At 37.7% G+C, this 23,538-nt stretch overlaps 6 protein-coding genes across 7 annotated transcripts; 5 read left to right on the forward strand and 1 right to left on the reverse strand.

Moving 5' to 3' along the window:
* Positions 1-1,454: 1,454 nt before the first annotated feature.
* On the forward strand, positions 1,455-2,247 carry LOC133533761 (histidine-rich glycoprotein-like; the record flags this gene model as incomplete). The annotated part of the gene is made up of 2 exons (XM_061872803.1): positions 1,455-1,912; positions 2,181-2,247. Coding segments are annotated over 2 exons (525 nt in total), but the record flags the coding sequence as incomplete, so codon positions are not given.
* A 1,485-nt stretch (positions 2,248-3,732) lies between these two features.
* On the forward strand, positions 3,733-4,762 carry LOC133533717 (cuticle protein 18.6-like). Its single transcript, XM_061872750.1, has 3 exons — positions 3,733-3,757; positions 3,863-4,336; positions 4,426-4,762. The coding sequence occupies exons 1-3, from the start codon at positions 3,746-3,748 to the stop codon at positions 4,663-4,665; spliced, it is 726 nt and encodes a 241-aa protein (XP_061728734.1). The 5' UTR covers positions 3,733-3,745; the 3' UTR covers positions 4,666-4,762.
* A 2,452-nt stretch (positions 4,763-7,214) lies between these two features.
* On the reverse strand, positions 7,215-8,608 carry LOC133533716 (cuticle protein 18.6-like). The gene is made up of 3 exons (XM_061872748.1): positions 8,569-8,608; positions 7,962-8,462; positions 7,215-7,560 (listed from the first exon to the last, which is right to left on the reverse strand). Exons 1-3 carry the CDS (start codon positions 8,578-8,580, stop codon positions 7,321-7,323), a joined length of 753 nt encoding a protein of 250 aa, XP_061728732.1. The 5' UTR covers positions 8,581-8,608; the 3' UTR covers positions 7,215-7,320.
* A 4,593-nt stretch (positions 8,609-13,201) lies between these two features.
* LOC133533714 (uncharacterized) lies at positions 13,202-15,724 on the forward strand. The gene is made up of 4 exons (XM_061872746.1): positions 13,202-13,684; positions 13,759-14,388; positions 14,474-14,613; positions 15,411-15,724. The coding sequence occupies exons 1-4, from the start codon at positions 13,673-13,675 to the stop codon at positions 15,613-15,615; spliced, it is 987 nt and encodes a 328-aa protein (XP_061728730.1). The 5' UTR covers positions 13,202-13,672; the 3' UTR covers positions 15,616-15,724.
* A 2,188-nt stretch (positions 15,725-17,912) lies between these two features.
* Positions 17,913-19,023, forward strand: LOC133533715 (uncharacterized). The gene has a single exon (XM_061872747.1). It carries the CDS (start codon positions 18,040-18,042, stop codon positions 18,814-18,816), a length of 777 nt encoding a protein of 258 aa, XP_061728731.1. The 5' UTR covers positions 17,913-18,039; the 3' UTR covers positions 18,817-19,023.
* A 561-nt stretch (positions 19,024-19,584) lies between these two features.
* On the forward strand, positions 19,585-23,026 carry LOC133533718 (cuticle protein 8-like). 2 transcript variants are annotated; one of them, XM_061872752.1, is made up of 3 exons: positions 19,585-19,706; positions 22,140-22,451; positions 22,671-23,026. In XM_061872752.1, the coding sequence occupies exons 2-3, from the start codon at positions 22,161-22,163 to the stop codon at positions 22,938-22,940; spliced, it is 561 nt and encodes a 186-aa protein (XP_061728736.1). In that variant the 5' UTR covers positions 19,585-19,706; positions 22,140-22,160; the 3' UTR covers positions 22,941-23,026. The 2 variants fall into 2 exon arrangements, with proteins under 2 accessions (XP_061728736.1, XP_061728735.1); XM_061872751.1 differs by lacking the exon at positions 19,585-19,706 and adding an exon at positions 21,940-22,010.
* The last annotated feature ends 512 nt before the right edge of the window (positions 23,027-23,538 follow it).

The following is a 23,538-nucleotide window of genomic DNA, read 5'->3' on the forward strand; positions in this document are numbered from 1 at the left end:
ATTATCACGGTCAAGGGCTACGCCATTAAAATCTACGAGGGAAGGAAATGAAAGCATTTACACGAAAACGAAACCAAAAACAAGGTTGTTTACTTACTCTCACTTTACACGCTAAATGAATGAAATTGAAATATTCAGGTTTTTTTTTTAAACTTGTCCTTACGAAACATTTGTAGAAGTATTGCTATAAAATACTGTAGTTGACTTAATAATGTTATCAGTTGTATTTTTACTTCATCAGCGATCACAAATATACAACCATGTACACAAAGGTAGAAACAATTACTCGTATTTATAAATCACAATTAGCTATTACGACATAATAAATAGACTCCGCTATCGGAGGTGCAAAATGCCAATGGTAGCTGTCAATTTAGAGCCATTCTTAGGGATGGGTAAAAATTATTTTGAAATACTTGCTACATATCGATAATTATAGCTGTATGTCGATAATTTAGCTATAAGGCAAAAATTTACATTTGGCGTTATTTTGTACTGTATTCTTTTTTACATCATCTGTAATTTCGAGACTTTTGCCATCCAACAAATTTTGTAATATTTGTATAGATGTGAACCCAGGATTTTTATGTAACACATTCCGCATTTTGAAATAAATAAGTTTCCTGTAATAATGAAAGTTTTTTTGTAACATGGAGTATTACATCTAAGGATTATTTTAAACAAAGTTTTAGATCCTCTAGCTTTGTTATTGAAATAGATAAAATTCTAAAATTGCTGTCCATGAAATTGATTTCGTTTATTGACTATCAATTGTATGTATTATCAGTGTAAGTGAGGAGTATTAACATCTATTGAAAAGGTTTATCTCAAGAGCGTTCATGGACTGCCCTGCAACTCGAAACATAAGAAAATGAAATAGCAACAATAGTGTTTTTGTTGTATCAAGTATCGATATCGACATAATAAATATTTTTTCCTATCCCTAAGAACTTGACAGCTACCATTTTGCACCTCCGATAGCGGGGTCTAATAATAAATAAACAATAGTACTACCGTACAGAAATTACACTTCCTACAAAATTGAAGTTTGACAGCAATTCAGGAACGAATCATGTTGTCCTTGTCTAACGTACGGCACAATACCCTTCGGCTATTTAGCGTAGTCAAAATTGAAGTAATTGTCTCATCTGTGGTTGTGCTCGGAACGGGACGTCAAGTTGTGCCAACCCTAATAATTGCTCGGAGCAATTCCGACCCGAGAGCGCCAGAAAAGTCGAGTGTTACCCCACTGCTATTACTTAACAAATGAAAGAGTGCTGCAGGTTAACTCTAATCTCGCTACCCTCAGTTGTTACCGGTGTGACATTTTACTGATGGTCTAACTCCCAGCCGCCGACTGACAAGCCATATAACTTTTAGCCACGATCAGTTTGACTATTTAAAGAATTATGTAACCGAATTTAATAGTCTTTGTTCATTAACCATGTTTTACTTGTTGGCAGATCATCTTTATCGCAGTTACCCTTACAGTAGCTGCCGCTCAATATCAGCAGCAACACACGCAAGAGCATGGGCATGCGTACTCATCTCAGAGCATCGTTTTACACCAGACTCATCATAATCATGGGCACGAACAACACCAGCATGAACACCACGAGCCGGCGCACGTAGTATCCTACCACCAGCCCGAGCATATTGAATCTCACCATCATGCCGTCTCCTCGCAAAACATCCAACGTCATGACGTGCCCGGCAAGGCGCCCAAAGGCCATCACGAATACTACGCGCACCCTAAATACGAGTTCGAGTACAAGGTGGAGGATCCGCACACCGGCGACAAGAAGTCCCAGCACGAGTCCCGCGACGGCGACGTCGTGAAGGGCTACTACAGCCTGCACGAGGCTGACGGCACTGTCAGGATTGTGCACTACTTCGCCGATAAGCACAGCGGGTGAGCTATTTAATAATTTTAATTTGCTTTACGGTTTTGGGCTTGTCATGTAAAAAAATAATTATCTCAGGTACAAGTTTATCTCGATAGTATTTGTATTGAAATGGAATGCATTTGCATATTCGTATACAGCACAATTGCTAGTAAGGTGCCCATGAGCCCATGACGTTACTTCTATTGAGATAAATTTAATGATTGAAATATAAATCAAAAATATTATGTATTTACTCGTATAATTATATAAATATTAATATCACTTCTGTTACAGGTTCAATGCTGAGGTCAAGCGCGAAGGTCACGCGCAACACGCTGCACCCAAATACCACCATCATTAATTGTTGATTAATTGTTACGATCTTGTTGATTTTATACCTCGTAAATTATTATTATTATACGTACATAAATAAAGTATCCAATTGAACAAAACCTGTTTAAAAATGAAAACGAAGTTAAGTACTTCTAAAGTTCATAAAATTAATCATCATTCCTAATTATTAAGAGAATAGTGGATGACCGCTTCCCCATACAATCGTAGTCACTATTTTCCTCTCTACATGTTGACATTATGGAAAATATTTTTACATAAATTGATGAATTTTGAACCATGTAGCTATGCCTTGCTTCGATTTTTAGGGTTCTGTTATCAATAGATCGGACGGAACTCTTGGAACTTTGTTGTCCGTCTGTCTGTCAAGAGCCTGTCACTCAGAAACGCATAGAGGATCGAGTTAAAGTTAAAACCATATACTCGGGTTAGCAGTCCCTTAAAGCTGTAAAAAAAATCAGATTTCTAAATTGACGTAAAAAAAAGACACGGCCGTTTATGCCGCAAAAACCGTATATTTCGACACTCAATAGGGAATCAAAATTTATAGGGTTGTTGACCTAGAACTATGAAATTCGGCAAGTAATTGTATTATACTACAAATACAGGGAAAATCTAAAAAATGTACATTAGTAATTAAATCATAAAAAAATATAAATGTACCTACTTTGTATGAAACCCTTGGTGGGCGAGTGAGACTCGCAATTGACTGGTTTATTTTTATAAGAGTTAGGAGCGAAAAACAAATTCCATATAAATTTCTAAAAGTTCCAAGTTGACTCTAATAAAAATTAAGAATAAATCATATACCATCTCATTCAAACTATGTAATAATCCATACTAAATGCGAAAGTGTGTCTGTCTGTCCGTCTGTCTGTTACCTCTTCACGCTTAAACCGCTGAACCGATTTAGTTGATAATTGATATCGAGATAGTTTAAGTTTCGGGAAAGGAAACAAAATAATATTTATTCCAGAAACCGTCCCGTAAGGATGTAAAAAGGCAGGTGAACGTTTGTTAGGGGAATCAAAAATCATTAAATGGACTATAAGACTTTTATCATTTAAATAAACGTAAAAAATAATGTTTTCTTACAATGCATTTTTGACCAATTAGTCATCCCTCTAGGAGTTGAAAAGGGGGTGGTAGTTTGTATGGGAAATCAATAAAAAGCAGATTGGATAAAAAATAAACTACCTAAATTACTAATTCCACGCAGAATAAGTCTACCTGCAAGATATTATACTAGTATTTTCTATAATGGGGACTACGATTGTACAAAAAAGTGGATTCGGGCGGTCATCCATAAATTGAAAGAAATATTTAAAAGTCGTCCAAATTTCAAGGTGCTCTACTTCAACTCAGCCTACGGTCAAATTTCTCATCGAGCGATAATAATTAATCACGAAATGGCTCTGTGACCTGTCGACCTTGTCCTGACCAAATAACTATATAAACGGTTCTTCTCACATGTAACGTATCAGTGTGAACCCACTAAACAAACAGCAATGTTCTCCAAAGTAAGTGTTGTGGTTTACTTAAGTGACAATAGGTGTTCAGTGCTGTGAAAAGAAAAGTGCAAACTATGGTGTGACAAATGTTAATAAATTTTGTGATTATTACAGATCCTCGCTTTGTGCGCCTTTGTGGCGGCAGCCCAAGCTGGCCTTATTGCCGAGCCCCAATACTCCCACGCTGGAGCCGTCTCATCCCAAAGCATCGTGCGTCACGATGAGCAGCCCCATCATGCCACCAAGCTGATCGCTGCTCCCGTTGCTAAGCTGGCCGTCGCCGCTCCCATCGCCTACCACGCCGCCCCCGCCCCCCTGGCTTACCACGCTGCTCCTGCCCAGGCTCACTACTCCTCCGCCGGCGCTGTGTCCTCTCAGAGCATCGTCCGCCACGATGAGCAGCCCCATCATGCGACCAAGCTGATCGCCGCTCCCGTTACTAAAGTCGCCGTGGCTGCCCCCATCTCCTACCACGCCGCTCCCGCGCACTACGCTGCCAGCCCCGTCCACTATGCCGCCCCTATCACCAAGGTGCTCGCGCCTGCCCCCAAGCTAATCGTCTCAGCCCACCATCAGGAGGAGGAATACGTAAGTGTCCTAAATCATAGAGTCTGACTGTGTGCCTAAATATGTTTATACGATTTAAACATAATACAATATTTTGTATGGTTTCTCAGGCTCACCCCAAATACGAGTACTCTTACTCCGTGGCTGACGGCCATACCGGTGACAACAAGTCCCAGCACGAGGCCCGCGATGGCGACGCCGTGCACGGCGAGTACTCGCTGCTGGAGGCTGACGGCTCCGTGCGTAAGGTTCAGTACTCCGCTGACGACCACAACGGCTTCAACGCGGTAGTGAGCCACTCCGCGCCTGCGCACGCAGCGCACGCGCCCGCGCTCCTCGCCCACCACTAACTCCTGCAACCGCAATTAGACGTCAGGAACACTGAATTGTAAATAGTCAATAATATTTATTCTTATGGTAATAAACGCAAATTGTTGAAATATAAAACTGCCTGTTATTAAACTCCCTTCGCTCATAAATAAAGTATATAGGTTTCAACAATAATATTTAATTGAAACGCTTGAATTAAACTTTATAACCAATCCTTGCAAAATTTACTAGTTTAAATCAGAGGAAATGTTTTGATAGAAACTATCCCATCAAAAATATTTTCATGTAAAATGTAGCCAAGACGAGACCATAAGGCTTGCACTGTCAAAAAGTTATCAGATCTCTTGTAGAGCCAAGCTTTTAACTCTACAATAGTGCTAGCGGTACGTCGAAAAACGCTGTAAATTGTGTCAAAAGCATGAAAATCGGCACGATTAATCTTAAGGCCATTTGAATCAATTTAACCCGTAGCACCAAAAAAAATGAGCGTCATCTTTTTGTATGGAAAAATATTCTTTTTTTGTTCAGAAACCTACTTTGTGTGGTATTAAATGAAAGGGCATTCTGAGTCGGTTCTAAAAATATATAACGTCATAACATTACAGTCACTTGTATGAAATTAAAATTAAAATAATTTTCAAAACATACCAAGTTTGAGCTCTTCCAGATACAATACCGTTGAATTATTTTTTGTAAAATTTACCTCATATAATATCTAATATCCTCATCTCTTTACAAATTTTTTTTTTCGATAAAAACCTTATTTATAAGTAGACATTACAATGCCCTTACATTATAAACGTTGAATAAAACTACGCCGGCTCTTACCCTCTCTTTCTCTCTAAAATAGGTACTTTTTATAATTTCACAAATGAGGTGTCATTCGAAACGCCTTTATTAGGCTAAATAAATAATGCGTCATGAACAATTTTTGTCCTTACGTTATCCTAAGTCTGTCATGAATAAGAAAATAAAGTCGGACCAAGATACTATGCATGGATTTTTTTAAATATGATGTAACTAAAAGTTTAATGACACACAGTTATTTTAGACGGACTCTAATAATTAAAGAACGATACCGTGTTGTACATCATTCAAGAAAGGGCTTAAGTAACAAATAAAGTACCTACATATTGTTGGCGATTGTTTTGGGATTGCTTGCATACACCTGATTGCCCGATAAAAGAAGACTTTCGCAGGGAAAGTATATTTTGAATCCGCAATCGCCGTAGTCGAATTCCTATACCATACGTATTACGATGTTTGTTTACAGCTATATAAGTTATACGTATGTAGCATGTTTAATTATGGTAGGTATTATTTTCCAACCACGGACCGCTGGCATACAGCTACTTCTCGACCTACTATGCAGCGCCAACATGTTATAAAGATGAACGAAGCCCGCTGCGAGCGTTCCAGTCCTTTCCCGGGGCGCCCTCGTACTGATATCGTGGGGCAGCGCTGCGGGTTCTGTGGTACCAGACTTCTTCGGTGTACTCATACAAAAAGAGTTGGGCCAACTGTAATAAACAGTGCACGCCTTCGACGCCCTTACACGAAAAATTCGTGTAAGGGCGTCGAAGGCGTATATTTGACGTGGTGCGCGCGCTTCAGTATGCTTGAAGAGCCCTTGACCCTCTGGCTGATAAGCCGTACGAGGCGCGCTGCGCACAGGCCAGTGTCGGGCGCCTACGGCGTTCTCATACTCAAAGAAGCGAGGCGGGGAAGGCCGACGTAAATTCCTGAGCACCAAAGGCGTCCTCATATAAACGGGGCTACTTACAGGGGGCACTGCGCGTGATCCGATGTCCTCGTAGTAGGTACCTAGTATGACTATAGGGGTGAGGCCTAATATAGATTTGTGGCGCGGATTTTTTTATTGTAGTCGGTTTTTAGTTATATATTAAGTTATGTAGGAAGTAAGTTACGTATAGTAAATAAATAATAGTGAGGTTTGCAGTTTGCAGAGCCTCTATTTAAAAATCGTGTGATGGACGGAACCCTTGGAACGCGAAGCCGACTCGCACTTGGCCGCTCATTTAGGATAAGACTAAATTAAGAATACCATATGCAAAAGTTACTAAAACAAACAAAAGCAGCAAATCATTTATTTCAAAAAGTGAACTCGATAATTTAAGAAAAAAAGGATGCACGCTCTTTACATTCAGGTGGTGTTCACATTGGATGCATCTGCATTTGCATTCAATGTAAAGACCACCTAAATGTTCAGACATTGCATCTTTTTTTCTTAGATGATCGAGTTGACTTTTGAGTACCTACAGAGCGACGTAAGTACATAGATACTTACGCCGCTCTGGCGTGCTAGCGGGACATCGCCTTATAGCGCTGTCACGCTCATACACCGAAGCGACGTGCATATTCTCAGTGTGTTTAGGCTTCTGGTCAAAATAATTCAATTCCGTTTAATGGATGGTGCTAAATATTAGAGTCTTCTTATTTTATTCGCCTTTCCTACAGCTACAGGTACAATTGGTTTGAGTTTAATTTGACCTAGGTTGCACAATACCCATCATCATTGTCCGCGTAGACAAAAGGAGTAATTACACTGTTTTATATTTCAACAATTTGCTTTTATTATCATAAAAATAAATATTATTGACTATTTACAGTTCAGTGTTCCTAACGTCTACAATCATGAGTATTTGCTGGAGGAGTTAGTGGTGGGCGAGGAGCGCGGGCGCGTGCGCGGCGTGCGCGGGCGCGGAGTGGCTCACCACCGCATTGAAGCCGTTGTGGTCGTCGGCTGAGTACTGCACCTTGCGCACGGAGCCGTCAGCCTCCAGCAGCGAGTACTCGCCATGGACAGCATCGCCATCGCGGGACTCGTGCTGGGACTTGTTGTCGCCGGTGTGTCCGTCAGCCACGGAGTAAGAGTACTCGTATTGGGGGTGGGCCTAAAAAAAGAAAATAAATTATAATAGGATTATAGAAGAAATTATAGGATGTTTACAAATAAATCATTTGAATTGAATCGACAGTCTCTGGTACTTCGCCTAATTATTCTTAAGTCGTTAATTTCAATAAATATTATCAATTCAATCAAACCAATAAAAAAATATTAGTTAATTCAGCAAGACTTATGTATTTATAAGTTTCTACCTTTTAATTTTCTCTATTCACTAAGGCAATTTTGTGTATTTTGGCGTTGTTGGGAATTTTACTCGATAGTTTTCGAACATGACTTATTCAAGCACCAAGCTGAGATGAATCCATTTCGTAGCATTTTATTATTCGGATTTGATTTTGTAATCCTATTTTATAACAATGGTATGTCTTTATAATGCAAAACACTTACGTATTCCTCCTCCTGATGGTGGGCTGAGACGATCAGCTTGGGGGCGGGCGCGAGCACCTTGGCGATAGGGGCAGCGTAGTGGACAGGGCTGGCAGCGTAGTGCGCGGGAGCAGCGTGGTACGAGATGGGGGCAGCCACGGCGACTTTAGCGACGGGAGCAGCGATCAGCTTGGTAGCATGATGGGGCTGCTCATCGTGGCGGACGATGCTCTGGGAGGACACAGCGCCGGCGGAGGAGTAGTGAGCCTGGGCAGGAGCAGCGTGGTAAGCCAGGGGGGCGGGAGCGGCGTGGTAGGCGATGGGACCGGGAGCGGCGTGATAGGCGACGGGGGCGGCGACGGCCAGCTTAGCGACGGGAGCAGCGATCAGCTTGGTTGCGTGATGGAGCTGCTCATCGTGACGCACAATGCTTTGGGATGAGACGGCTCCAGCGTGGGAGTAGTGGGGCTCGGCAATAAGGCCAGCCTGGGCTGCCGCCACAAAGGCGCACAAAGCGATGATCTAAAACAAAAATACTTATTTAGTACAATCCATGTTACGGTTTTTCCTTTTCAACTAAACACAAAAACTTTTTGTATATATTTTTCATTTTTTTTTTTTTACTTACTTTGGAGAACATATTGTTTGTTGACTAGTGATCAACTGATGCATTGGATGTGTAACGTGTGCCTTTTATAGTGCTCGGATTTGGGCGGTACAAGGTCGCCGGGTCGCAGCGCGGTATGGTATTTACTATGGGTCAAATATAACAAACTTTCTTGTAGCAGAGTAAAGGTTAAAGTTGCATGATCTGGTAACACATGGCCACGTCATTATCCTTGATACTATATTACTTTCCGAACTGATTTCTGACAGTCAACCACTGTACTGCGTGTATCTACTGCCTTCTTTACAACCTGATTTTTATCACTTCATCTATTTTTACGTAATTTAAAAATCTTGATTGGATTTTCCATTGATATTAATAATTGTGCATCTCTCTCTCTGTCTCTCGTTTTGAGTAAAACAAACTAATATTAAACCAAGTTTATTTATTTAAAGTTCAAAGAAAGCTACTAACTAAGATATTCGTATGTATACCTGCCTGCCAACACTTCACTTAAATACACCGATTTATTTATGTCACGTGTCTGTGAATATAGTGTGTACTTAAACATTTTGATTGCAATGTAATGAGATTATAAGTTTTTAAATAAGCAAACTGACAATATTAGAACATAACTGAAATTATAGTTTGTGAGATAAACTGATCCTTCATTCTCATTCAAATATCACGGTAAGGTATGACTAGTCATAGATAGTTAGTCTAGGTAGTTGGGTAATTTTGTTATTTTATTTTAGTATATCGAAAACCAACAGCGCTAAATATATCTAGAACTTACAATAGAATTACAGACCCAATTACAGGTTCTCACTTATAGAAATGTAATAAATTATAAAAAGTTTTTGCCCAACTTAATTTACACATACAAGTTCCTGCAGCATAAGAACAGAACCATATATATGATTCATTTTTACAAAAATAAATTAAAAAAGAAATAAGTAGTTGAATCCTGTAAGTACATATTCAATAATGCACCGAGCCCTGTCCTGCGCCAGAATTATTGTCACCCATGAAGTGTCTAAATAATTTACTTTCTATTACTGATATGCTATCATTATATATGTCGATATCACAATTTATAGAAACTTTATTTAAAGGGCAGGCATGTGCCCTGCATATGAAATTGTTTTTCCTATACCTAGTAGTAGCTTGGTGATTACTAATGGGACGAAAATGCCTTAGCCTCCTTGACGGAATATTGAAAGAGATCCTATTAAGCAAATTTGGACAATCTACATTACCTTTAATAATATTGACTAAGTACACTATGTTTGCAATTTCACGGCGTTTAAAAAGTGGGATGAAATGATGTTTCTTACACAGCTTGAGGTAGTCGACAGAACTATAGTTGACTCGCAGAGAAATTTGATAAATTTGGACTGTAGTCTGTAAAATCTGTAAATAAAATTGACTTAAGTAGATACATTACCCAAAACAAACAAGGATGCATCAAGAGTGTGGACATTCAGTGAGCTGTCAGTAACAGATAATACAAATGAGAACGCTAAATTAGTGTATGACAGCTACCTTCCATTATATAACATAGACTTAGGCTATCATATAAAAAGCTTTTGTATGTACAAACAAGCCAAAATATTGTAACGACAATCATACCAAGTCCAAGGACAACATAAATATCATTAATTACAAAAAACCCTCTCTAAATGAAATTAGTCTTGTTTATGATATAATTTTCCTATTTACAAATAAGTATAATATAATATTACCGCATATTATGTAAGTTGCCTCAAGTCTCGATGTCACGACCTTTGAGGTTATCGACCTACTCGTGTCGATGAATGAAGATGAGTCACTTGAGCGCATCAATGAAATCCACTATCCTCCGTTACTCAAGGTTCTAAATTCATCCGATACAAGCGTAAATAGTTGCTTCACATCATCGTTTAATAATAGTATGGTTCAAACTTATATTTTTTCTGTTATATTATTTAAAAAGCTAATTCATAGTCAATTCCAATTCTATTATGTACCTATTTCATTACTTAATAGTACTCATTAGTTACTAGTAGTTATTAGTGGTAATACTTAGTAGTATTTACCTGAGTAATTAGGGTTCCATACCAAAAGGGTAAAACGGGACCCTATTATTAAGACTCCGCTGTCCGTCCGCCCGTCCGTCTATCTGTCTGTCACCAGGCTGTATCCCATGAACCGAGATAGCTAGACAGTTGAAATTTTCACAGTGATGTATTTCTGTTGCCGCTATAACAACAAATACTAGAAAGTACGGAACCCTCAGTGGGCGAATCTGACTCGCACATGTCTGATCTCTTTTAATACTTACCTAAAAGTTAGTTAGAATCTTGTTTCCTTCCATAAACATGTTTTACGAGCAATAAAGTCACGTTACTGTTTATACGCTTCAGTTCCATCGAAGCAACGTTCCTATTTCTGATATAATTATTATACGAGTCAATTTTTTACCACGGCGATCTACTCATAAGTATACTAGTATGTATACCTACATCACATCACAAAACAAATTGTAGGTGTACGCAAAACATCACATTAAAGACGCCGTTACAAAACGACACTGATTACCATGTTATTACAATTGGGTTAAATCTTTATCTCTGTCAATTAGTCAGTTGACAGAGTAATACATCTATCAGTTTGGAAGCCATCAATAACATAATGACAAGCAAGTAGAGCGTTGCGTCGAATTTGTGGCCCGGTTGTAAGGTCAGGGATAACCGCATAGTTGACCGGCTCGCGATATTATAACACATTATTGTATTCATGCGTTAAGCGCCGTAAGTCATAAGATCATAGTTTACAAAGCTATATTTGTCTTTGTAAAATGTTTGCTGGTCTCTGGTATTGTAAAGGTGTTAAATAATAGTGGACTGTAGAATTAAGCTAGTTTACATTCCGAATTACATTTATGTTTGTGAGGTATAGTGTTTTTAGAAAGTTTTGTTTCAAAACATGAAATATCAATTTGAACCTTTTCTTAATCTCTGTGCCCCTAGTGTAAATTTTGTCGATAGCGAAACGTGACATACGCGTTTGCGTTAAGTCTCATTTTGTATGGGTTTTTGAACAGCGCGCCAAGCGGGACGTTTTGGAAAGTAAAAAATCTCATACAAAATGACACTTAACGCAAACGCGTACGTAACGTTTCGCTGTCGAAAATATTTACACTAGGGGTACTGATTGAACTGAAATTTGATACTCTTTCGTATTTTTTTATAAAAATACGAGGAACTCTTAGACAAAAAACACAAAACAGCAATAAGTGATGAAACTATAAGGATTCCGTTTTTGTCATTATGGCTACGGAACCCTATAAGCATATATAAAAAAAAAAACAATTCAAATTCAATCTAGAAATATCTGTTAATGAATTGTTGCAATGAAACATTATATTATTATCTCACTTATTTATTAAAGTGTGCATTTACGTGCTAATTGTCAAACATCGCCACATTCTCACAACTTACACCATATAGCCTGCAGCGCCTCGGGCACTGGCCTCCACGCGAGTGTCAACAACTTACCTCCCACACAGTGCGGATTGAATTAGTTAGAAATACCTACCTAATCTCAGATTAATTTACTTTCGTCATAATAATGTAAATCACACATTGTGTAAAAATTGCACACGAGGACCATGGTACAGTCAGCATCAAAAGTAGCGGATCAAATAACGTTTCATAAGTATCTACCGTTCTGTAACAGCTTACCAAAAAGTGATGTCTTTAATACAGAATAACTAAGACTGTAAAAGATATACTTTTGAGCCCGAATTTTAACAATTGATCTATATTTGGAAAAGTTATCCGGAATATCAGATACTTTTGGCGCGTTGCTTCATCCGCTACTTTTGATGCTGACTGTACTACTTATACAACAAGTACTTTAACATTGGCGGCGCATGATGTACTTTAGGCGATCAATGCTCTTACCTGCGATGTTGAAATATAGACCTCCATTTACATAGGTAACGTGCGAAGAGTTTATAGTTCAATTTAGATACCTACGTAAAGAACCCTCAATACAAATCTTGACTTGACACGTTGTCAATTAAATATCAATCCTTAACAGACCGCAGCAAGCTTGGCCGCATTTCACCTTCCCATACAAATGGAGTTTCGTTCTCATTTTATTAAAGCAAAAACATGTTTTTTATGAAAAACTTAAAACTGTAGTATTTTTTTTAACTATGCTCCATAAACTAATCAGGGATAATTATCCTTATCCTATTGTAAGTACATAGTTTCAGAGCAATCTAGCTAGTCGTTTTAAAATGAGAGCGTAACTACGCTTGTATGGAGAACCGAGTTTGCTGCGACCTCTTTAACGTGACTAATCAAACTAGGTACTTACTAATGACCTCTAATCTATTTAATTAGAATCTATCCACAGGTTTATATCCACCGACATGTACATAGTGTAAATACTTAGTTAAAAAAAATATATGTGTAATTATTCCTAGAAATATGGGCGATGCAGAAAACAACGACTTTCTCGACTAATAAACTCTCGCTGTCCACCTACAAGGACTCACATTATACTCGTGTTTTAGCATGGATTCAGATCCGTGCTCTTTTGTTTTTTCGCAGAAGGTAAAAACTCTATGTGGTCTTTATATTAGAAACCTATTGCAGAATAAAAATAAAAATATATAAACCGAGTATTACATTCATATTCTACTGAATAATAAGTGGACAATAGTTACGCTTATTTCCCATAATAAATGCATAATATTGTCCCCTCACACTTGTAGACAATTGCAAGGAAGTTATACACACTGATGTCATCTCATTTATCCAAAACAAATCCTACACTTGGCAAGTAACAGACGTTGAGTCCAGTTAGTCAACTCGCAATCGCAACAACCAATGTCTATCCATCAACTGACTCTATTTGAATCGAAAAAAACGGGTGAAAGGTCCGGAGCCCATCGGCTTTGTTACAGGAGTCGCTCACCGGAGGCAAGCGAATAATTGCTCTATACGTGTAACAAAAATAGTTATATAACATGTGATTTCTCTCTGTGATTAAACCACGTGCCTATAAATAAGTGAAGCACATTGCATCCGGACACAAACACTTCCGAGTGGTCCACCAAGGAATCTCTAAAATGTTTTTTAAAGTGAGTTTTAGTGTAACTGTTAGTTTTTACTACAAAATAAAACACCAACACATTAAATTATTTATCTGTTACAGATTATACATGTGATTACCTTAACTACTTTATGTTCTGGAGCTCCACCCTCACACCCACAAGCAAAATCTAATGAAGCTACTTATTCACATAGTTTTGTAAGGGAAGATGTCCCTTTATCTTATAAGTACAGTGCGACCCATCATTACACTCCAAAGAGGGCAGAAGACACTCTTAAAATACAAGAGGATACTCTAAAGAGGAATGAAGACTTTCCAAAGAGACAAGAGGTATCATATCACGTTCATTCAGCGAATAACTCACCATTCAAGCCGTTGAGTAACAGAACAATCCAATTCGCTCCAGTTAACCATCCAATTCTTCAATCTTCAAATTCAGGAGAAAACACGTATCCGTCAACGCCCGTCTTGTATACTTCAATTATTTCTAACCCAGTTACTGAATACGGAAAAATTGAACTTACTGAAAATTCAGGTGAATCAACCTTGCATCTGGAACCAAAACGTATTCCCAACAAGGTGAAGAACATTAGTCCTAGTACCTATAAGCCCCATATAAACCATGATGTTAAAATGTTGCATTCCCATCATTCGCATCTCCGACCAAAGGTCTACAAGACTTTGCACACACAACCGCTGCCAACAACGGCAGCAACACCAACATTTGAAATGGTAATTATGAAGGCTGATTCAAATTAATAATAACAGGAAATATTTTATTTTAAAAACTAATTTGTTTTTATATTTTCATACATAGGCTGACTTGCACCATTTGGCAATTTTCCATCAACTTCAGCAGCAACTGGATGAACAGTCTAAGTACATCGCCCCAACAACTACTACTGAGAATCCGAAACTTTCTCATGTGCTTAATCTTGGCGTCAGAATTCTACCAAAGTGAGTCCCATTTTCACTTCTATAGCTTGAAATTATGAAGTAATGTTTTTTTTTCGGAAATCGGCACCAGTTTAATGTTATATGTTACTAAAACTTTAAATCCGGTAGCCAGTTTCTATAATCTAGCAATAATTACCTCATCATATCATCACACCTACTTTTGACATTCTTGATACTATTTGTACTTGTGCAAGTACGCGGGGATTTACAAGCCTAGAACAGGGGCACATTTGACCCATTTCTAGGACCATATTTGGCTAATATTATTAGTGTGTTGTCATAAAAACAATTTGACAGTTTGTGGACTAATAATATTAGTCTAGTACCGTTCAAGAAATGGGCCCCTGATATGACGATGACGATTCTGATTATCGAAGGTAGAGGCAAGGAACAGAAACTCCTTAGGCAGAATTGTTGCAAAAGTGTCCAGCTGTCAGCTATAAATAATAGTTCCAAATATCTCCAGAGTAGCGCTAGAGTAGCTAAGAACCTAGGCGTTATTGACGGAGTGAAGTGCGCTGTCTATAATTAATTTTTTTTCTCAAGTATTCTAGGTATTGTAGCGCCACCTATTTATGGATTTTTGTCGGACACTTTTTGGTATATATTGTTCATTGCCTCTACTTTCCATAGATTCTGATAAACCCACGTCATCGGTCTACGATTCTCCGGGCAAAATATTTGCTCTATTAATTGTTATAAATTTTGACTAATATATGAGTCATCACCAAGAAAGTTTTGAATAAGCCAATCCTAGTTTTATCTTGTTTAATTAGGATTTAATTATTTTGTTTCAGACAGGGGATCCCCTTCGTCACAAATCCGCACGAGCTGAGTAGAAATACGCCATTCCAACCAATTCCTCGAATAGCTTATCATAACAAGTTTAATGTCGTGTCGGAGAAGATGGGAAGACCCCAAGCGCACACACGCTACCACTTGAATAATCCGAATAAGCATTTAAGGTTCAAACCAAATGTACAGTATAACATAAGTAATTAAGTTTATACATAAGATATTTATGTTGAATTATTTAATTTATTATTAAGTATGTTTACGTTATTAGTGACTTAGTTATTTAAATTTAAGGAAAATATTTTTTATTATAATAAAGTTAACTACAACCTTAAATATTATATTGAACCAAAAATATTCACTGATCAAATATTAGATTTAGATACGACAGTGTCAAAAGTGACGTTTGTTCAAACAAAAACGTATCTAGACCGAATATTTGACGTATCTTAAAGTTTCAATCGGTTCATTAGATTAATTTTGGTATGGAGATAATATGTGGCCCGATAGGTAGGTACAAAGTTTTTATCAATCATCATCATCATCCCACGCAAAAAAAGTCGCGGGCAGAAGCTAGTTTCCTTGTAAACCAGAACCTAAAATATTAGGCACTTTACACTTGGAACTTGGATATACCTACATACAGTAGCGGCAAATAAACTATCATGATACTATTTCTATGCAGGTATTCATTAGAAAATTCGTGTAATCAGATTTTCTATCATATAAACAATGATTGTTTCATCATCACGACCATATATGTATATATAAATATTTAAGTATATACTTACGTCCCACTACACGTGACAACAGGCAGCCACGTTAGCACAATGGGTATTGGGTACTTCACACACACCTATTAATATTATGTTACATTTCTTATTTGAAAACACTCAAAATCGAATCTTCTCTCGTTAGCCTCTGGTTTAAAAATTAAATCAAATCATTAAGTACTTTACACTTTTATTACACACCTGGCTACCGCAAAAACAAAATACCGCGTATTTGTACAGCATACTTCTATGTTTGACAATTCGCGTTAGTAAAACAAGAACGCTATATCATGACACGGTAAACGCGACCATAATATGCCATGACATATATGTACAACAATATGTCGTGTATAGACAAGACAATATTAGTGACATTTTTACGGTTTTGTTGTCAATTAGGAACTTTTATACTTGCGCCATGGCTGTCAATCTCTACTTTTGTCTGCCCGTCGCAGTCGCTAAGCTCAGTAATTGTTAATTTTCGGCAATATGGGGAATTACATTCAAGAATAACTAAAAAACACGTGGTGGTGATGATCTCATTAAGTTATCACTTAGGGCCAGTTGCATCAACCACAATTAACGGACTGATTAACGTCACTCAGCAATAAACTATGAAACTTCCCGTAACCTATAATAAAATTTAGCAAACGCTTTATTTAACGTGGGCAACCGACCTTTACTCGTCTCAAGTGGCTTTTTTAAGTAACCTGTGACAAATAAAACCAACGTTTTTCGTACAGTCGCCATCAAAAATATCGGAGCGGCCAAGGTGATCAAAAATATGTGAACATCCACTTTAACGCCTTGGTAATAGATGCTCCGCTCAGATATTAGTGAACATCTTGGCCGCTCCGATGTATCTGATGGCGATTGTACGTACAATAGAATCCAATATAGTTAATCTTTATTGCACACCTCACTACAAGATAAAGAGAATACAGCAACTCAAGTAGAGGTAAACAAACGGTCTTAACGCTAAAAACTTTTACGTAGCGAAAATTAATACATTTATGTAATTTTTATACCTTCAGAATAAATCGAATGAATAGGTCACATATAACTTATAACATGATCACAATTATGCTAAATCCTTGAAAGATTACCGTGATAAAATTAAATTCTTAGTGAAAATAGTAGGCACAGGGTTTGCTTTTATATTTATTTATTTTCAGTTACAGCAGTTAACGTGGCAATAACAGACCCATTCAGCCAAATAATAATAAAAATGTGAAATTTTGTGTTTTATAATATTTTATTTACTTAATAGGAAGTATTTAGATTATATGTAAAAAAAGTATTTTGTGCGTTATAAACGTCAAAGTGCAAAATAAAAATAAATATTTCCAAACTATTTGATGTGAACGTATAAATTACGATCAAAAAGAAATTAACAAAATTGGAAAAGTAAGAAGTACTAGTTCACAAAAACGACACTAATCAGTAATACTAAACTAAAAAAGCAGTAGCACAAAACAGTACACTTAATTTAATTTCGTATCCAATGCATAATTCCGGATGATAAAATTTTATACTAACTCAGCAAGTCAGCATCTATCCAAATAATATAGTGAAAGTCCCGTTGTAATTAAACAATGATATCAGCAAATATTGACCAAGCCTGACAGCACAAGCTTATAGCATCTAAAGATAACGAACTAAGCATTCCGGTAGGTTAATTCACATTTTAACAGCTACGTCACTAATAAGAAAAGCAAACAAGTTACAGGTCTTCCCCTTTTCTCAATCAGGAGTTATTGTTTGGGTAAAGTACCTGATTTTCCTCAAACTAGGGTATAAAAACTTAGCAATCAATTTTAATACTCAGTTCGTCCCAAGCATTTGAGAAGCACTCAAGATGTTAAAAATAACTGTCGTATTAGGAGCTCTCCTAATAGCGTTTGTTGTCGGATCAACCAGTCAAAGGATAATTCTACCTACATTCAGACCACCGCATCGTCCTACATTTAAACCTATTATACCTAATAGTATACTCCCGACATACCGGCCACCACGGCGAGGCCCGAATCTACTTCGCTATGCCAGAGCAGCAGATGATATACCACCATCAGAAACCAATATTCCAAATCTTGCATCCATACATAATGTGCAATTCAGCGATTCAACCATTCCAGATACCCACCAAGAATATCAAGAGATTAGCCAAAGAAACGCTCGCAGCGTTGATTCACCCGACGCCAAGCGCGGTGGTGGCAGTCCCAGGACATCTACTGGCAGCAGGGACAATGGTCCAACACACCCAGGCCACAACAGGCGCAATGCAAGGGATATAAAAAATCCTGGACTTATGAATACTCATCAACCAAAGCCTATTTTCCCGCGTCCTAGCATCCCGGAATCCGTTACCCGTACTCCTATATTAGCGAGGACAGCGCGTGAAATTCAAATCCCTGGAATAAAGAAACCTACACATCGAGATGTAATAATTCCAAACTGGAATCCTAATGTCAAAAGTAACCCCTGGGATAGTCTTAACGGTAGACGTCATAAAAGAAGCCTCGACGAAGAGATGATGGGTAGCAACGCATATGAAGCTCACCCGCGTCTGAGGAGGAGTCCTAAAAAGAAACCTCGCCGTGTTGTAATTATAATAATTCGAAAAAAGAAACATTAAGAAAATAAAGTGGCTCTTTTTTGATGCATCATCAAACTCCGCGATTGTTATACCATATAGGGTCCTAGCTAAATTGGTTGGTTCATACTTACACTATGTAATGTCCAATTTAGCTAGATCTCTAAATGTCATAACAATCACGGAGTGTGACTGTACGTAGACATACGTCTATATAAATATTTATCCAAATAAATGCTTAATAAACTTTGTCTTGATTTATTGTACAATTAATAAAAGTTATCAAACCCTTGTATTGTAGGTAACAAAAACCTATGTTTTACAGTAAACAGCCCGAAATGCTCTTTCCGGGTTTGTTTATAACTTTTCTCAAAGATGCAATGGAATATTGCTTTTTACTGAGGTGTGCCAATAAATAGTATTCTATCCTAATATTGATATTATGTTCTTCATATTAGGATGGGATGTATCACGTCTCGGGCGCGGCTAGACGAGAGGTCTATATTTCTTTAATGAAATGTCATACAAAGTTGCAAGCCCAGGCCGTGAAGTAGCTCTTTTTAATTTCCATTTCACATATATTTGTGTAAACGCTCTAAAAAGAATTACAAAATGCAAACCGAATAATTTTTTACGCTAACCGTTAGAGTCTGGCTAGCCAAATATTATTGACAGATTTTTCCTTGTTGTATCACCAATTGTCTATGATTTAAAAAAAAACCTAAAGGCTATTGTCAATTTATGTCATTGTCATTCATTCAAATTGTTCGGTTTATAAGGGATTTATTTTAAATAATATTAATAGTGACTATACCGAGTGGGGTCCGCAAACTATTATTTACTCGTAAATAATTACGACAATGTGCGAAGTTGTCGTGAAGCGTTGTATAACGAAAAACTGCTTTGTTTACAAGTCGTAAACAATTTAGTAGGTTGGTGCTCTACTATTATTTTGATACTTTAAGTACTATTTCTAACATTTTCATTTTGTAATGTTCAGCCAAGGTATGGTTGGACCGGATGGATACAGTGCTATGTTTACGATGCTTGATATATAAATAATCTTTACTTAATTTAGTCGTTATCTTTTATCTATTTTTCAATTTGTTCACTCTATATTATTTTATGTCTTTTTCCTTCTTGTCTGTTACCTTTCGTGATTTTTCTCACTTCATGGTCTCATCGGAAGATCAGCGCTGGAAGCCACCAGCAACATGCTGAGATGAGATCATTTCGTGGCACTTTATACTTTCTTTGTTTTTGTTAAATTATGTAATATAATGTGTCTTGTTTGAGTTTACGAATAAAAATTATTCTATTCTATTCTTTATTGAAAAGCATGATTATATCACTATTGTATGCAATACTTTTCCTACGGGTCATCTAAAATAATCCTTTTTTCACTTTATAACCAAAATAATTAATGAAAATTGGTAAGTATCTCATTAGACAAAAATGTAGACATAAACGCGCGACTCCCGACGCGCGCCGTCGCCCTTTTAAGCTTTTGTCTGGGAGCGCGGCGGGACGTGATTGGTCAATGTTTTTTACAGTTGACTACAACGTATCGAAATTAATCATATAGTTGAGTGGGATACATGAGTACGCAATTACTATAATTTAGTACTTACGTATGTAAACGAAATGTGAATTCAACCATTACAGTCGACGAGTAGAAAAAAAAATACAAATAATAAGATATGTTATAAAGAATTAACTTAAATTCCATTTAAAACATTTTACTTAATTCTGTATCTCAAGCACATTTTAGGATGATGTAATTTTATACTAAGTTACCGACCAATTCAGCATTTAATTGAATCTCAAAAAGTCCCGCTGTATTAAAACAATGTTATTAGCAAATGTTGACCTCACAGTATGAACAAGTCGTAAGCATATGTACGCATTTCGGTCGTCAGGGTAAAATTATTTAGCTTCATTACTACTAACTAAATGATCAAGTTACAAGTGTTCCCGACCTTTTCTCTGTCATGACCATGAGTTAATGTTCCAGAACATGAGTTTCCTTAAACTAGGGTATAAAACTTGGCAGTCAATAAAATAGGTACTCAGTTTATCCCAAGCATTTGAGATGCACTCGAAATGTTAAAAACAACTGTCATGTTAAGAGCTCTGGATCAACCAGCCAAAGGATAATTCTACCTACATTTTGACCACCGCATCGTCCTACGTTTAAACCTATTAGGTATACCTACGTAATAGTATAATTCCGACATACCAGCCACCACGGCGAGGCCCGAATCTACTTCGCTATGCCAGAGCAACAGATGATATAGCGCCGTCAGAAACCAATATTCCAAATCTTGTATCCATACATAATGTGCAATTCAGTGATTCAACTATACCAGACCCCCACCAAGAATATCAAGAGATTAACCAATGAAGTACTCCCAGCGTTGATTCACCCGACCCCAAGCGAGGTGGAGGCAGTCTCAGAACATCTACTGGTGACAGGGACAGTAGTCCAACATACCCGGGCTACAATACACGCAATGCAAGAGATATAAAACTTCCTGGACTTCTGAATACTCATGAACCAATGTCTATATCCCCGCGTCCTCGCATCCCGGAACCCGTTACCCGTACTCATATATTAGCGCGGACAGCGCGTGATGTTCAAATCCCTGGAATAAAGAAACCTGCACATCGAGATGTAATGATTCCACACTGGAGTCCTCATGTCAAAAGTAACCCCTGGGGTAGTCTTGGCGGTAGACGGCATGCATACAAGAAGCCTGGACGAGGAGACAAAGGATAAAACCGCATATAAACCTCGCCGTGATGTGATTATAATAATTCGTAAAAAGAAACATTACGAAAACAAAATGAATACGGGCGTTTTTTATTTGTCTTCTTTAGTGTATTATTTTTAATTGCAGTTATGAAAAACTATATTCTAAACATAGCCATATTCTTGTCCGTTGTATTTTTAACTAAATTTATATCATCTAAACGATTAATCAGCTTCTTTACTTATGATTGTAAAAGCATTTTATTCTGACAACAATGCTTAAAAAAATATTAGTCAGTCGTATGATAGACAGAATGAACTGACCTGGGGCAAGGTCGACTTCTTCTTACATATGTCTAATACCCATTGTAGCAATTCAAACAGGTTACTTTTATTCGTATACTATAAAATAGGCAAGAACTATTTAATATTTATCATTCACTGTTCATACACGACAGAGAAAGCTCACAAAATGTTCTCCAAAGTAAGTTCATCAAATACTTACCTATACACTTTTACGTTTGTTTTATACAAAACATGTACCTATATATATACTAATTAATACGAAATTTTATATTAAATTCATAACAAATAAATATTATTTTAATTACAGTTAGTGGCCCTTTGCGCGTTCATGGCGGTCTCTCAGGCTGGTCTCTTGCCTGAGCCCCACTACTCACACGCTGAAGCCGTCTCCTCCCAAAGCATCGTGCGTCACGATGAGCAGCCCCATCACTCCGCCAAGTTGATCGCCACTCCCGTTGCCAAACTGGCCGTCGCCGCCCCCGTCGCCTACCATGCCGCTCCCGCCCCCGTTGTCTATCACCACGCCGCCGCCCCCGCTCCCGTTGCCTACCACGCTGCTCCCGCCACCCACTACGCCGCCCCCATCGCTAAGGTCGTAGCTCACCACGAGGAAGAAATCGTGAGTTGACCAATGCAGTCATAAAATAAAATATCAACATGATAATATTATGTCGATATGATTATATTTATATCATATTATTTGCTATAATAGCTACAAGGAGGCATTGTACCTATTAAAGCTAATAAATAAAAACTGCAGAATGTATGTATATTTTTTTGAGTAACAAATGTACCTAAGTAAATAATATACGTTATTAATATTTTATATATATTACAGGCGTACCCCAAATACGAGTACACGTACTCCGTGGCTGACGGACACACCGGCGACAACAAGTCCCAGCAGGAGACCCGCGATGGAGATGTCGTGAAGGGCTCTTACTCTTTCCACGAGGCTGACGGCTCCATCCGCACCGTGGAGTACACCGCTGACGACCACAACGGCTTCAACGCGGTGGTGCACAACACCGCCCCCACGCACGCGCCCGCCGTCCTCAAGGCCGCTCCCGTCCTCGTCAAGGCTGCGCCCGTCTACTACCACCACTAAATTGTTATTTTGATTAAGAAATGTTATTTATTGTAAATATAGAATACCTGCGAATGAAACACGAAAAAAGGATTTTTAATACAAATCACCCCTCAAGAGGAGAGTGGATGACCAGTTCTTCATACTGAAATAGTAGATTGTTAACCGAGGGATGAAAGGTAATAATGATGCCTTTTATCCGAGTTAAATACGGTACTTTTCATTTCCAATACGAGGAAAGTAAAATACGTGTTTTTTTTAAACATGGCTAAGTATATTTTTTATAGCATTCCTTGAGGGTACTTTCAATTAACCATTTAGGTAAAAGTATCGTTGTTTATGGAATGGTGAGTTAAATATCAGAATGGAAATTGTATAACAAATCTATTATAATTAAATTTAAATTGCTTATAGTAATACATGAAAAAAATCTTACTTAAAAAAAATCTTACGTAAAATGCTCTAGTGCAGAAACATATCGCTTTCTGCACACTTTTTAGGACAACAATGCTCCTCTATCAGAGCATGAGAGCAGAAAATGAAAACGTACATATTTAGATTACTATTATCACTGCAGCACTGGCGCAATATACGTAACTGAATCCAATTTATAAAGGAT

The sequence above is a fragment of the Cydia pomonella genome, unplaced genomic scaffold (assembly GCF_033807575.1).
Source record: "Cydia pomonella isolate Wapato2018A unplaced genomic scaffold, ilCydPomo1 PGA_scaffold_202, whole genome shotgun sequence".
Classification (NCBI taxonomy): Eukaryota; Metazoa; Arthropoda; class Insecta; order Lepidoptera; family Tortricidae; genus Cydia; species Cydia pomonella.